At 38.5% G+C, this 13,940-nt stretch overlaps 3 protein-coding genes and 1 pseudogene across 4 annotated transcripts; 1 reads left to right on the forward strand and 3 right to left on the reverse strand.

Moving 5' to 3' along the window:
• Positions 1 to 667: 667 nt before the first annotated feature.
• Positions 668 to 2,403, reverse strand: BDBG_07603 (fatty acid elongase; the record flags this gene model as incomplete). Its single annotated transcript, XM_002622155.2, has 2 exons — positions 668 to 1,516; positions 1,642 to 2,403. 2 exons carry the CDS (start codon positions 2,401 to 2,403, stop codon positions 668 to 670), a joined length of 1,611 nt encoding a protein of 536 aa, XP_002622201.1.
• A 6,108-nt stretch (positions 2,404 to 8,511) lies between these two features.
• BDBG_17634 lies at positions 8,512 to 8,600 on the forward strand (annotated as a pseudogene). The gene has a single exon. The product of its transcript is annotated as a tRNA-OTHER (tRNA).
• A 1,643-nt stretch (positions 8,601 to 10,243) lies between these two features.
• BDBG_07604 (uncharacterized protein) lies at positions 10,244 to 11,552 on the reverse strand (the record flags this gene model as incomplete). Its single annotated transcript, XM_002622156.2, has 2 exons — positions 10,244 to 10,306; positions 10,485 to 11,552. The coding sequence occupies 2 exons, from the start codon at positions 11,550 to 11,552 to the stop codon at positions 10,244 to 10,246; spliced, it is 1,131 nt and encodes a 376-aa protein (XP_002622202.2).
• Positions 11,553 to 12,034: 482 nt separating this feature from the next.
• Positions 12,035 to 13,910, reverse strand: BDBG_07605 (uncharacterized protein). Its single transcript, XM_002622157.2, has 2 exons — positions 13,626 to 13,910; positions 12,035 to 13,514 (listed from the first exon to the last, which is right to left on the reverse strand). Exons 1-2 carry the CDS (start codon positions 13,725 to 13,727, stop codon positions 12,345 to 12,347), a joined length of 1,272 nt encoding a protein of 423 aa, XP_002622203.1. The 5' UTR covers positions 13,728 to 13,910; the 3' UTR covers positions 12,035 to 12,344.
• Positions 13,911 to 13,940: the final 30 nt, after the last annotated feature.

Below are 13,940 nucleotides of genomic sequence, written 5' to 3' on the forward strand. Positions count from 1 at the left end.
GTTTTTTTTTTTTTTCCTGGTCGAATAATGGATTTTCGGCTAGCCTTGAGGCATGAAAGTAATCGTTGAAAAGACTGCGAAAGGAAATAACAAAACCAAGAACGGAAATGTCCAAAGAACAAACAGCCAAGTGAAAGAGAAAGCCATCCCATCCGAATTAACACCCCGGGCCAGAACATATCCGACCTACGTATGAAGACTAAATACTAAATACCAAAACTATACCGAAACAATCAAACGCAGAAACAGAAAAAGGACACGGTCAAAGGGAATAACACAAGAGTGAGAAGAAAAAGAATTATTTTTTTTCACCACCCATCATGCTCTCTGATTCCCGACATGTGCGCCGTAGCCCATCTGTTCGCCCTCCCCAACCTGACGGGGGTCTGGTTTGAAAGTTTTGTTGGGGGTTAGGAGGGATTCAAAGGAAACTTCCTAACTCGCGTCAAGAACGCCCGCTTACCCGTGGGTTCGCCATCGTTCAGAAACATCATCGAAATAAACTTGCATATCGTACACTCCTAACCTACTAGATGCATATGCATTCCAGTTCAGCGCCAACTTCCCCAATCGGCCATGCTGTCGTATGATGCCTTGTTTTCTCTCATGTGCGTGGTTGTAGATTTCTCTTTTAGTCATGACACGGTTCAGATGACGTGGATGGCGATCATGATGTGGAGGATGATGTTGCCTCTGTTCCTTCTACGGCAACGGCAGCATATGAGGGAGCCGCTAAATGTGGTCCGCGTGGGTGGGGATCAATGGCAGCGGTCCGCCTCTCAACTTTTAGCTGCTTGGCAGTCATGATGTTATCGATGTTCGCTTCGTAGGCTTCCGGGTGTGGGGTGCTAGTGCCAGATTCATCTACCACGTCGGTAGCTCCGCCGTCGTCGCCGTGCATTTCGATCACGGCGTTCCGGATTTCACGGGTAACTCCCTTGAAAGCATCCATGCCGGCCTTCTCAGCGGCGTGCACGTGGGTTTGGTGTTTGCCGCCTTGTTCAGTGCGGTGGAGGTAGGAGCGCACGAAGAAGCGGACAAAGAGGAAGGTCAGAGGCAGGAGGTAGATGACGTTGAGCGAGACCGCGAAGGCTTGACCAGTGGTATCTAGGCAGGTGAAGGTGCGAGGCTCCAAGCCACTCCGGATTTCCTGCTTCCCAAGAACAGCCTGGGCTGCTTGACCTCCATCTACGCCAAATAGTTTTCCATCCGTATTGAGGACGTTTTCGGCAACACCTTGAGCTCCAGCCGCGCGAAGAGCCAGCTTTTTGAGCCAAGGACCCATACCACCAGCAGTGCTGTTTGGCGCGGCAGCCACGGCACCGGGTATGGCGGAAGCGAGGGGTCTCATAGCAACCGGATGCGGAACAGTAACTGGGAATGTATAGGAAATGAAAAGATAGGAAGCGGCCAAGGTAGTGCCAATCAAGAACTGGGTGATCTGCATGGTGGTTAGACTGCGCTTGATGCCAACAGGCACTCGAACGGATAGTGCAGTCAATGTGTAATAGAAATACTATTTGAAAAAAAAAAAAAAAAAAATCGGTTAGTTTTAGACAGCCGTTCTATCCCAATTGATATAGCAAATAATCGGATAAATATGGGAAATGGTGGCAAGGCTTGGAAGTAAGAAATACGTACCATCATAGCGTGAATGGCAGAGTTGAAGAGGGCGAAGATCCAAATAGGGGCGGCCATGTATCTAATTCCAGCCCACATACACATCATTGCGCCAGCGTGGTGATAGGTCTGGAGAGTTGAACTATTTTTTCCCTTGGCCAGGATGATGGCGGTGTCGAGAACCTCATAGAACTTGGAAAGATAGAAAAGCCAGCCGAAGAAGGCCAATCCTTGATTCCAAAGGCGGCCGAGGTCTGTGGGATCAGGAACACCCTCTGGGCTTAGTGTGTATAGCGGGCTGGTCATAGTCCATTTTTCAGCGTTGCGATCATACACAGCAGCATTGCCCATGCCACGGGGCCCGTTGATTTTGCAGAGCATATCGACGATCCTCACGAGGTTGTGCTTTTCAGTTCGTTCAGGCCAAGAGAGGTAGAAGGTGCGGACCATGCCGACAAAAGTCCAAAGAGAGTAGATGGTCAGGAAGATATTGTGGAGGATGACAAAGAGCTTGAAGGCTCTCGTCTTGCTAAAGGCCCATGGTTTGTTACCCCTCTGTTTATTGACATAGTTCATTGCGACGACGGTTGTAGCATAGATGGCGGCAACGGTCAGGGGGACCTGGGGTTCTAGAAGCTTGCGATAGAGGCTTGTGGAGATGTTGAAGGGTTGATTCCATGTGCGCTCAGCAACTGTGGGCGGTGGGATGGTCTCTGGGAGAGGAGAAGGAGGGAACTTGAAAAAAGAGGCGGGAGGGAGGCGTATATGGACGGAGGCACTCATGGCTGCGGTATTGTTGGGTAGTCAATCAACAATCAACACGCGGCGAAATGAATGGTGTAGCAGAGGACGGCTCAAAGCAGCCACCACCGAATCGAAGCTGGATGATAGATATAGTTATTTTGCTAGTTAGAGTGATAGCAATCGCGCGGTAAGTCGCAGGCAACGGTAACAGCTCTGGAAAGGTAGCAGGCAGGCAAGTTGAATGGACGAGGAAGAGGTGGAGGCGTTGAGAGCTGCGACAAAACAGATATATGGGAGGGAAAAAAAAAAAAAAGAAAGAAAAGAGAGTTGATGATGATGTTATAATATCATCATAACTTGGCAACGGTCCGTCCAGAACAAGTCAAAAGTCAAAAAGTAGGAAAAAGGAAGAACAGGAAGAACAGGAAGAACACGGCTCAAGACAACAACAAACTAAAACAACAAATTATTGGAATAAATAAGTAAATAAGTTGGAAAAGCAGGAGCAGCGGGAGGCAATTGGGAGAAGAAAGCGAGACACACAAAGAATCGAGGAGAGATAGATAGATAGTTTTATAAGCAAGCAGGGAAGGAGAAGGAAACCAAAGAAGATATTCATTCATTCCCCTAGATCTCCAGATCGGTCAGGAAGAGAAAAGAAAAAAGAAAAAAGAAAAGAGAAAAGAGAATATTAAGAGAGTGGGGAGGGAGGATGTCGGCGTGCTTCTTACTGCGTATCGTATCTCCATCGCGGTCTGGTCTGGTCTGGTCTGGCGGGTAAAATACGGAGTAAATATACGGGGAGAAAGAAGTTCAGGGGGATTGGATTGGATTGGATTGGATTGGATTGGATTGGATTGGATTGTTGGGAAAAATCGCACGGCGCTCTTCCAAGGGAAACGAAACCAGGGCCCAGACTTGAGTTATTTTTGAGTATTTAGTTATTTAAGTCGCACGAAGTAACCTTGGGATTCCTGCATATCCAGTAAGTTGAGCCTGGGGTAGCGGAATAAGCAGAGAGAGAGAGGAGAGAGAGATAGTAATTTACACACCACCACCCCCCCCCAAAGAGAGAACGAGATATCGCATCCTCTTTCTTGGCTGCTGCTGCTGCTGTTGCCACGGCGGGCAAATTTTTGGGTTTACTACAAGTATGTGTGATGATTGTGAAGATGTCCTTTCTCACTTGCAATTGGCACAGCATGAGTGAGAGTACCCCATTATTGTTGATTGTTGAAAAGGCATGTGAATGACACTCAGAGCTACATATTGATTGCTCATTGGTGTTCAATCATGGCGATATCATTGATGTCGTTGATGTCAATGTCGCGTTTTCTGTTTCTGTTTCTGTTGATGTTTTCTTTTTTTTTTTTTGTTGAATCTAGATTGCCTTTTCGGGACTAGCGTGGTGGGCCCATTTGCCGCTCAGCCTCAGCCGCGAGTCACTTGATCTCCGCTGACTCAGCACATCCCAAACCAAACTCAGCCCTAAGGGAAAGCCCTAAATTGCCGGATTCGGAGAGAGAGAGAGAACTGATGTAATATTGTAGTAAATACTACTGCGTAACTATGTACTATACTACTTAGCTGCTTTAAATTCTTATACATTACAGGAGGTGGAAAACAAAGAAGTGTTTGTTAAATTTCATTTCTATTACTGTATCATACCTACCTGTTTCCTTTTTCTTGTTGAGCCCCGAATTAGCGTCTGGCGATTCTTGTTGAGGACCGAGTGTAAGGCCTAGGGCTTAGGGCATGCTTACGTACACATCATGTGACCCACAGAAGCTGCAGTGTCTTATACTCATTCCCTGCTTCTCTACTATCTAGTTCTCTTCTTCAAGAATCAGTAATATTACATTCTAATATGAAGCTGCTATTACTCTGATATTCATGTAATTAAGTTCTAATATACTGATTCTTCTTCTTTATAATATCAGTCACAGTCTTATAGCTATAAAATCATGAAAATTTTCATCTCTTACTTCTATATCTAGCTAATAATTATTATAGTATTTATCTGTGAAATACAAAGTCTTATTAACTAAGTTAATCAACTGACTGAGTAAAACTGTATAATAATAGAAGAAAACATCTATCTTACTTAATATCTAGATACTCTGAATGAATATTCTACTAGTGAATCTTCTCTACTAAATTTTCAATCTCATTTAATTAAGATTAAATTATAAGAATCTGATATATTTAACAGATCTACAGATATATACTTTTAACTATTTAATATAAATAATAATATCAGAGAATATTTTATCACTATAGATATCTTTAAAATAATCTTTATAATTAGCTACTTAACTCTCAAAATCTGTTAATATATTTAATATATATAAATTAATAATGATATATATGTTATTATCTGAGAAATTCTCAAAGTCTGATTATGTAATAATTACTGTAAAATTAATACAGCTCTTACTACAGAATTACATATAAATTCTCTATAAATATAGTATAATTAATATATAATTAATTTTATTACTGATTTTAAAATATTAATAGCAGATCTTTACTGAAATAACTTAGTTATCTACTTTATATTCTATACTAAGTTAATTATATTAATTCTATAACAGATTAATTAAGCTTATTTTAATATTTAATTTATTACTTTCACTGATTGAAAAAAAGCTGTTATCACAGCTGAAAGTTATATTATTATATTTAAATAAATGATTCTTAATAATAACTATAATAATAAACAAATCAGATTTAATTTAATATATAATATATAAGATATATATAACTATAAGAGTGTAGCTGACTGAGTATATTCATACTTCTCTGATAGATTTTCTCACAGTATTAATAAGAACTCAGATATTATAGATACTGAATACTGAAAGTATTAGTATAAAGACTTCTGTATTTAATATAGTTATATAAGACACTGAGTTAATAACTACTATATCTATCTGATATTAGTAGTTATAACATCTGTATATTAGAGTACTTCACTGCTTAATATAGTCTCTGATAATAAAAAAATACTTTTATACACTATCTTATTCTGCATCTATTCAATCTTCTTAAAACTGAAAAATAAATCAGTACATTACTAGAGACAGTTATATATAAATAAATACTCTTAATTAACTTATTTATATAATTCATTACTAATTATACTCTCTTTATATAGATTATATAATATAATATTTTTATATTATAAATTACATCTGCTCTAAATAATATTACTCAGCTTCTTTAAGATACTGATATACTTACTCTCTTAGCTATAATAGATTCAGAAGTAGAGTTTAATATTATTATTTCTGCAGTTACTGAAGCTCTGAATATTATAAAAGTTCTTATATTATATATTCTTTTAAAAGATTTTTAAGACTGAAAATATCTTACTTATCTTTATATTTATAAGATAATCTTATTAAACTCTGATAATTAATCAATGAAATACTATTTTATCTCAATATTAATGTTATAATCTCTGATACTGAGAATACTCTGACTGTGATATACTAATTTAAATATATACTGAGATTCTGATTATCTCTTTAACAGATTTTATATAAAATAGCTTGACAGTAATTATCTCTTATAAGAGTTAAAGAATCTTACTCTCACTGATAATATTATTTCTATTATTATATAATTATAAATCAGTTAGAATATCTCTATTATATATCTATCTTCAGAGTTAGATAACTTCAAGAATATCTTTTACTTACTTATAGTTAACACTCTAGTCTTATACTCAGAGATAGATATGAAAATTACTCTTATAAATAATAAGTCTCTGAAAAAGAGTTCACTCTATAATATAAGTTAATCAGAACTATAACTTCTAAAAAAATATATTAAAGAAAATCTTGAGTATAAGTTTATATACTTAAGTAAGTCAGTACATATCTTCTCAGTGCTCTTTATATAGAAGAAAGATAAAATCAAACAATTTTATATAAATTACTGAAATTTAAATACTATTATAGTTAAAAATTAATATATAATACTTTTTATATCAGAGCTTCTTAAACACTTCACTAAAATACACTGAGTTATAAAACTAGATTTAGTTCATATATTTCATCTTTTATGAATTACAGAGAGATACAAATATCTTACAGTCTTTAAGACATAATATAATAACTATAAATATCTAGTAGTACTCTTTAATCTCTGTAATTCACTCAGTCACTTTCAGTAATACATTCAGACAGTACTACTTTTATATATTAATAATTTTACAGTAGTCTACATAGATAATGTTATAATATACACTAAAGACTATAACTCAGATACTTATTAATAATATATTAAACAGATACTGTAAAAATTTAGAAAAACTTATCTAATATACAATCTCTTTAAATATCATTTTCTTCAAGAAGAAATAGACTTTATAGACTATATAATTAAATATCACAGTATCTGTATAAATCTTAAATATATTAAGATAATAGTAACATGACTTATTCTTAAGTTAATCAGAGATGTTTATAAATTTCTAAGTTTTTATAACTTTTATTATCACTTTATATATTACTATAGTAAGATAGCTCTATTAATAACTAGTCTTCTCAAGATTAATAAAATCTTTCAATGAACAGAGTCTGAGAACTTTAACTTTCTCTTACTGAAAGAGATCTTTATTAAAGTCTCTCTACTTATATTCTACTTAGATAAGCTTGATATAGTTATTTTCTATAATATCAGTAAATATATTATAAGTGAAATTCTCATATAGAAAGATTCTGATAGTTACTTATACTCAGTTATATTCTATAGCTGAAAAATGATAAGTGCTGAATATAACTATGAAATCTATAATTAAGAAATATTAGTAATAATAGAGTTAATTAAGTATTAAAGTTATTTTATCAGAAGTAATTATTATAATATAGTTATATACAGTAATTATAATAATCTTCTACTCTTTCTTACAATCAAGATTCTTAGCTATTATTAAGTAAGATAAGCTTAACATCTAAGTAAGTTTAATATCAGTATAAAATATAAGAAAGGTCACAGTAACTCAGCAGATATACTCAGTTAATACTTAAACTATTAATTACACTCAGATAATCTTACAGAACTTATTAATATATTTTATAAATTTCTTAATAAATTCTGTAATCATCTCTGTAATATCTGTCTCAGTACTCTTATAGTAGTATAAATAGTAGAGCTAATCTCAGTTATCTCTACTCACACTCAGATATAGTTATACACTGAAGATTATATTATAGAGTCACTGCTACAGATGATTTATAATAATCTCTTTAAAAATCTTGAATTACTTATATCTTTAATAGATTATAATAATCTGAAAAATTAAGCTATAGAGAATAATCTACTTTTTTACAAAGATAGAATCTTTATTTTAAATTATATACTTACTTAAGTTTTTATTCTACAGAACTTTTATAACTCTCTTATTATAGAATACTTCAGATCTTATTAAATCTATATCTTAATAAATTATTAATTCTGATAATCTATTATACAGTGTGATATAAATAACTATATATATAATTATAAAGTATGTAGATGATTCAAGTCTATCACTTATTAAGTATATAAAGAGCTCATACTTATCTTCATTTCAGACATTAATTAATATACAATCACTTTCAACTTTATAGTAGATCTACTCAAGTTCATTTACTCAGTCATAGATATTATATTTAACACAGTTCTGATAATTATATATAAAAGATTTAAACACTCTTATTATATTCTTATTACAGCAGATCTTCTCTCAGAGATATTTATACAGTTATTTATTAATAATATTATCTATCTTTATAAAATATCAGTAGTCTTAATCTCAGACTATAATTATCTTTTCATCTCAGAATTCTGATACTCTTTTATTAATCTTCTTAATATTAATCATCATCTCTTTATTATTTATTATACATAGACTGATAATCAGATAGAAAGATAAAACTGTGAACTGAAAGTATATCTATATCTATACATTATCTACTTATAGAATAACTAAGTAGATCTTCTTATCTTAGCTGAATTTACTTAAAGTAATTCAGTATATTCTATTTATAATCTCACTTCATTCTTTATAAATCTAGAATATTATCTTATATCTCTTATTATATCTAACTTCTCTCTCTCAGAATCAGATAATACTGCTGTGAAACACTGTATAGTTCTGCCCCGGTGGCCGAATGGTTAATGCGGCCACCCGGTAGCACCTTGACGTGGGAAACCAAGGCGCGTGGGTTCGAAACCCGCAGGGGATGCATTAAATCCGGAACTCAAGCACCTCAGGTTTCTAATAAATACAGAGGTGTACAAATCGCTCCAATGAATTGCTCTATGTTCCTGGGCTAGGAAGTTATTATCGCATGTATCTAATTGTCACTTCTTTGTATTTTCCTATGTTCTTGTTATCTTGGTGTGGTCTCAACACCTGTATTTCCTCCTGTATAATCAACACTTGACCTGTATTTAACATCACGCAAGGACTCATCATAAGCTCCGCTTGCATATGAGTATAATGAAAGAATAATAATAATAATAATAATAATAATAATAATAATAATAATAATAATAATAATAACTGTATAGTTCTTATTAAAGATATTTAGTAAGAGATTTATAATTATCTTCTTCACTCTCAGAATCTCATATAGTATTATATCTATAACAAGCTCTGTGAGTTTCAGATAAATAATCTTGTTTTTCTTAATATAAAGAATATAAAAATATATCATCTTAACTGTAAACTAGATTACAAGTTTCTTGAATTCTTCACTATATATATCTGTATCAGTATATAGATATATTAACTCAATCTATCATCTTTCTATTATATATATAATATATTTTATATCTCACTTCTAGAATTATACTGCTTATTTATTCTTAATAATTAGTATATCTTTCTGAAGACTCTATATTCTGATCTGAATAATAATAATGATATTTAAGAGATACTTAATATCAAGCTTATCTGAGAGAACTGAATTAAATATCTAGTATATTAAGTGAGTCACAGTTCTTAATTTAATAAATAAATAAATTATAACTATCTCTCTAATACTCAGTTATATCTTGATATCTTCTATACTTACTATTCAATGAGATCTTAACAATTATCAGTAATAAACTCAGTATTAAATATCTTATAAACAGACTCTGTATATACTGATATACTTGATTCTTTTCAGATACAGTATTATAGTATTAACTGTTATTAGAAGAATAATCTATAATAAGTCTCTTCATTCTCAATAGAACAGAGTATATTTTACTAAAAAATAGAACAGAGTGTGTTCTGCTACAAGTTTCAAAAGTAGAATCAGAGACTCTCACTACTTTATATAAACTTTAGAACAGAGTGCATTTCACTAGAATCTCAGAATAGAATAGAATATATCTCACTAATTTCACTCTTTAAACTATTCTTTTTTTTTTTTATTACTACTATATACTCTAATTATTTAATTGTCTGTATGTCTCACTATCTATATTATATGTATAATATAATAACCTCGCCACTCTGAGAGAGAAGTGAGAGAGGTGAGGAGGCAGAGTGTAAGATCTAGAGCTTAGAGCATGCTTATATACACATCATGTGACTCACAGAAGCTGCAGTGTCTTATACTCATTCCCTGCTTCTCTACTATCTAGTTCTCTTCTTCAAGAATCAGTAATATTACATCCTAATATGAAGCTGCTGTCACCCCGATATCCATGTAACCAAGTCCTAACACCGAGAACCCGCATTTGCTGGAGATTTTGGAATGTTCCTCGGCGCTTCTTTCTGCGGTAGTCCTAGCCCTACATGTGACATGTGATGTCATGTGATGTGATGTCACCGCCGAACCTAACTATATTCCATGGATAAAGGAGGATAAAACGGGGACAAATAAAAGAGTAGTTATTCTTTCATATCAACTTCCGTGTCGATGGAACCACTGATGTCATATTCTGTCGACTTGCACTGAGAAATCAATCAATTTTCTCTTAAATAATAACCTTTGGCAATATAAACATTGAACTTGACCATGCAATAATAACCCCCCCCCACCCCCCCCAAAAAAAAAAAAAAAAAAAAAAAAAAAAAAAAACCGCTGCGTAACAATCGCTTTCTGAACCAAACCTCACCAGCTAGAACAAACCCCTTCCAAGCCGACGTCAACAACACCTCGCTCTGACCCATCCCTCAGCTGACTCCTGCCCACAGGCCTATACACCTTCACAACCCCCTCCACCATCTCCCTCAAGTTATACTCCCCCTCCGCCACCACCCTTCGAACCTTCGCGTTCTGGTCTGCCACTTCAACAACCTCCTCCCCTGCCCCTCCCCGCCCACTTCTCACCCCTACAACAACAGCCGTATGCCGTCCAACTCTCACATTCTCCCCCCCCCTCCCCAACCCCCCAAGCACCTCCACCACCCTCACCCTCCGAAAATGCCCATCCTCAATCTCCAGCACATCCCCCGACATCACCCCCGCTAGCCTTAGTATCCCCTCAACCGGTATCCCACCTCCGGCCTCCCACTCAAGCACACATGCCCCATGTCTCCGCCCAACACTCCGCATCGGCGCCTCGTACCCCGCCATCTCTGCCGCCCGCCCCGCACCCTTCAGCGCCTCCGCCGCTAGCGTCCAGCACTCGCCGTCCCCCACAGTCCTGCCCATGTGCTCCCGACAGTACGAGACGATGTGCGGTCCGTACCGGTGCGCGGCGAGTTGCAGTTGCACCTGTACCTGTATATCGCTTAACCTGCCACCTTCATCATCATCATCATCTTCTTCTTTTTTTTCTTCTTCTTCTACTTTCCCATGGGGAAGAACAACAACAAGCTTCTGCTCCCCCCGCACCGTCCCACGGATATCCGCCGAGTTCCACCGGACGCGCACCTTGGTTATCGTGCGCCGGTCGCCGACGTCCCATTGAACGGCGCCAATGAGCGTCCAGTCTTGGCTGCCGCGCGGGCACAGTGAATCGATGCACTCCCACTCGTAGTTCGTGCGCAGGATCGGGGTGGGGAGCTCGCGGAGGGCCGGGTAGGGGAATGTAGGCGGCGTAGTAGCGAACCAGTTCTCGTCGAGGTTGAGCGGGATGGTGAAGAGCTGGCTTTGCGGGGTTGGAGGGGGAGCGGGAGGGGGACTCCCCGGTGGTGGGGTTCTGGGAATGGGAGGGCCGCCGAGGCGGGTTGGGGGCTGACTGATCTGGATCATGTTGGGTGGGCTGGTTCTATGTTTTTAAATATCTGTGGTACCTGTATAAGGTGTGATGTGCAAGCAGATATTTTGAATATTTGCTCGAACCTGGAGTTGGCAAGAGAAGTGGGAGGAGCAAGAAACACTGCGGTGGGAGAGTTTTGGATATTTATATACGTACACCAGAGCCGATATTGAGAGACAATTAATGGGCAGGATGAGTGAAGAAGCACCGTGAATAAACAATTTATACAACGGCCGACAAAGAGCAGACAACAAATTTCAGAAATGCAAGATTCCTCCATCTCCCCGTGGTTTCCCATACCCACCACAGCTCATGATGAACCAAATCTCACAACAAACAGGGGGGAAAGTTATCAAAAGCAGATATGTTTAATGCATTATTTACCAATATTAGTGCTCGGGAGCTTTGTGCGGGTAGGTACAGGGTCATGCGGCTGACAGGCCATCATCATTAATATGAAACCATCTTAGCGGGTAATGATATTAAAAAAAAAAAAAAAGAAAAAAAAAAAAAACCATACCATTCACAAGAATAGTGATATGCAAAAAGAGTGGACAAAGAAAACACGTCAGCAAAATTGAATGATATGCCAAACACCTCTTCAACTCCTATCGCCTCGAGTTGCGCCAGAGAGAGCCAATGTCCCCTCCAAAGCATGAAATCCAAGAAAGCAACAAGAAAATAAAAGTCGAAACAAAAAAGCAAAAGGAGAGGCGCTAGTAGTTTAGGTTCGAGAAACGCCTTTATTATGTGATCAAACGCAGTTGGGCCATGCCTCGTATGGTTTAACGAGGTTTGGTTCCCAGTGGTAAGGGTGGAGGCGGGGTTACTTGGGGTGGTCCGTCAACAGGCAGAGCTTGCATGCTCGGCTTCTTTGGTGGGGGAGGAGGAGGAGGAGGTTTGCGATTATTCAAAGCTTCCAGATCAGGTCGGTTGAAAGCATTGGGCGGGTGAGGCGAATTATTGTAGGTGGCGTTCGCATGTGGTGGCGGAGGTTGTGAATCCGGATACGCGGGGGATTTCTGGTCTGCTATAAAACTGTTTATTCGCTTTGAAATACCATACTTTTGATCTATCTGGAGCAGCTTCTTCTTGCCCGAGTCTATCTGGTCACTGTGGCGCTCGCGGAAGTTCCTTGCTGTCGACGCCGCACTCCGCGCATCACTTGCAGATACCGATGTGGGGTCCCGGCTGAATGCGTGAGCAGTTCGTACTGCGTGTTGCTTCTGCTCCATGGTAGTTCCCTCAGCGGGTCCCGCTGCTGCAGGTGAAGTTGAACTTGTAGACGAGGTATTCATTCTAGAAAATAGGTTGTGCAGTTCGCTCTGGGGGCTGTATGGAGACGCGGCTCCCACCGACCTGGAAACTGTTTCCCGTTGACCAGAGTCTGTCTTGTTAATGCCGAGACTTGGGACAGAGACGCCAACATTACCCAGGCGACTAATGGCCCCTTGGTTTACTGGCGATACCAGTCTGTTCGAAGTAGAATCATACGCTGGAGGTGGAGAAGGAGATGGAGATGGATGTGCTGCACCTCGAGGAGGTAACCTAGGAGGCAAGGAAGGTTTTGGTTTAGGGGTTGGTTTTGATCGTAACTCGTCCGCCGATCCGGTTGAAGTGGTGAGCCGCTGAGCAGGAGGAGGGAGAAAATTATCCGTAGATAACCCAGTGGTGTTTGCTCTATATGGCACAGGAGGCGGGGCTTTCTTTGAGCGTTCTGCTTCCTCAGCCTGTCGTTCCCTCTGCTCTCGCTGCCGTAGTGGTTGGATTTCTGAAGCGCGAAGAGGCGCACCCAACCCTGACGTTGGGCTGGAGATCCCGCCACCCCCGCCGTACCTGTTTATGTGTTTGGGCGGGGGAGGGAAGGATGATGGGTCTTTCAGAGAAGCCAGCGGTCGAGCTGAATGTTCAGCACGTCCATCAGAATTACTCTTTCCCTTGCCTACCCATCCGGCCTAGATACATGAGAAAACGGTCAGCCATCACGGTCCCTCCGCTGGTGCGCGCTTGATGAACAGAGGATATCACATCGCGGAAAGCAAAGGCAGAAACAGAAGTAAACGTACGACTTGGTTGATGCCTTTGAAATCACCCCGCCAGCTCTCCTTATTACCATCTTTCCCTTTCGGATGCCACCCATCCTTGACTATTCCTCGTAGTCCGCTCATGTTGGCACGCCTAGGGTTCAACCAAGTAGTATTAATCCGGTGATTTAATAGAATAGCGAGCGTGGCGCGTTCAAATATTCCCAGCGATGGTCACTCATAGTTTCCTCTGCAAAAATGATCCAATGCTACCCAAGTGTCGCAAGCGTCCCGTCCTGGTTGTAAGATTTTGAATAGACGACGGACGTGCTGGATGGAAGGAGGCCAAAGACCGGC

The sequence above is a fragment of the Blastomyces gilchristii genome, assembly GCF_000003855.2.
Source record: "Blastomyces gilchristii SLH14081 genomic scaffold supercont1.19, whole genome shotgun sequence".
NCBI lineage: Eukaryota > Fungi > Ascomycota > Eurotiomycetes > Onygenales > Ajellomycetaceae > Blastomyces > Blastomyces gilchristii.

What these genes read in the sequence shown, in the direction of transcription:
- BDBG_07605 (XM_002622157.2), bottom strand. Translation starts at nt 13,727, where the DNA reads ATGAGCGGACTACGAGGAATAGTCAAGGATGGGTGGCATCCGAAAGGG. An exon ending in TCAAAGGCATCAACCAAGTC is followed by an intron (nt 13,515 to 13,625) that starts GTACGTTTACTT and finishes TCATGTATCTAG; the next exon opens with GCCGGATGGGTAGGCAAGGG.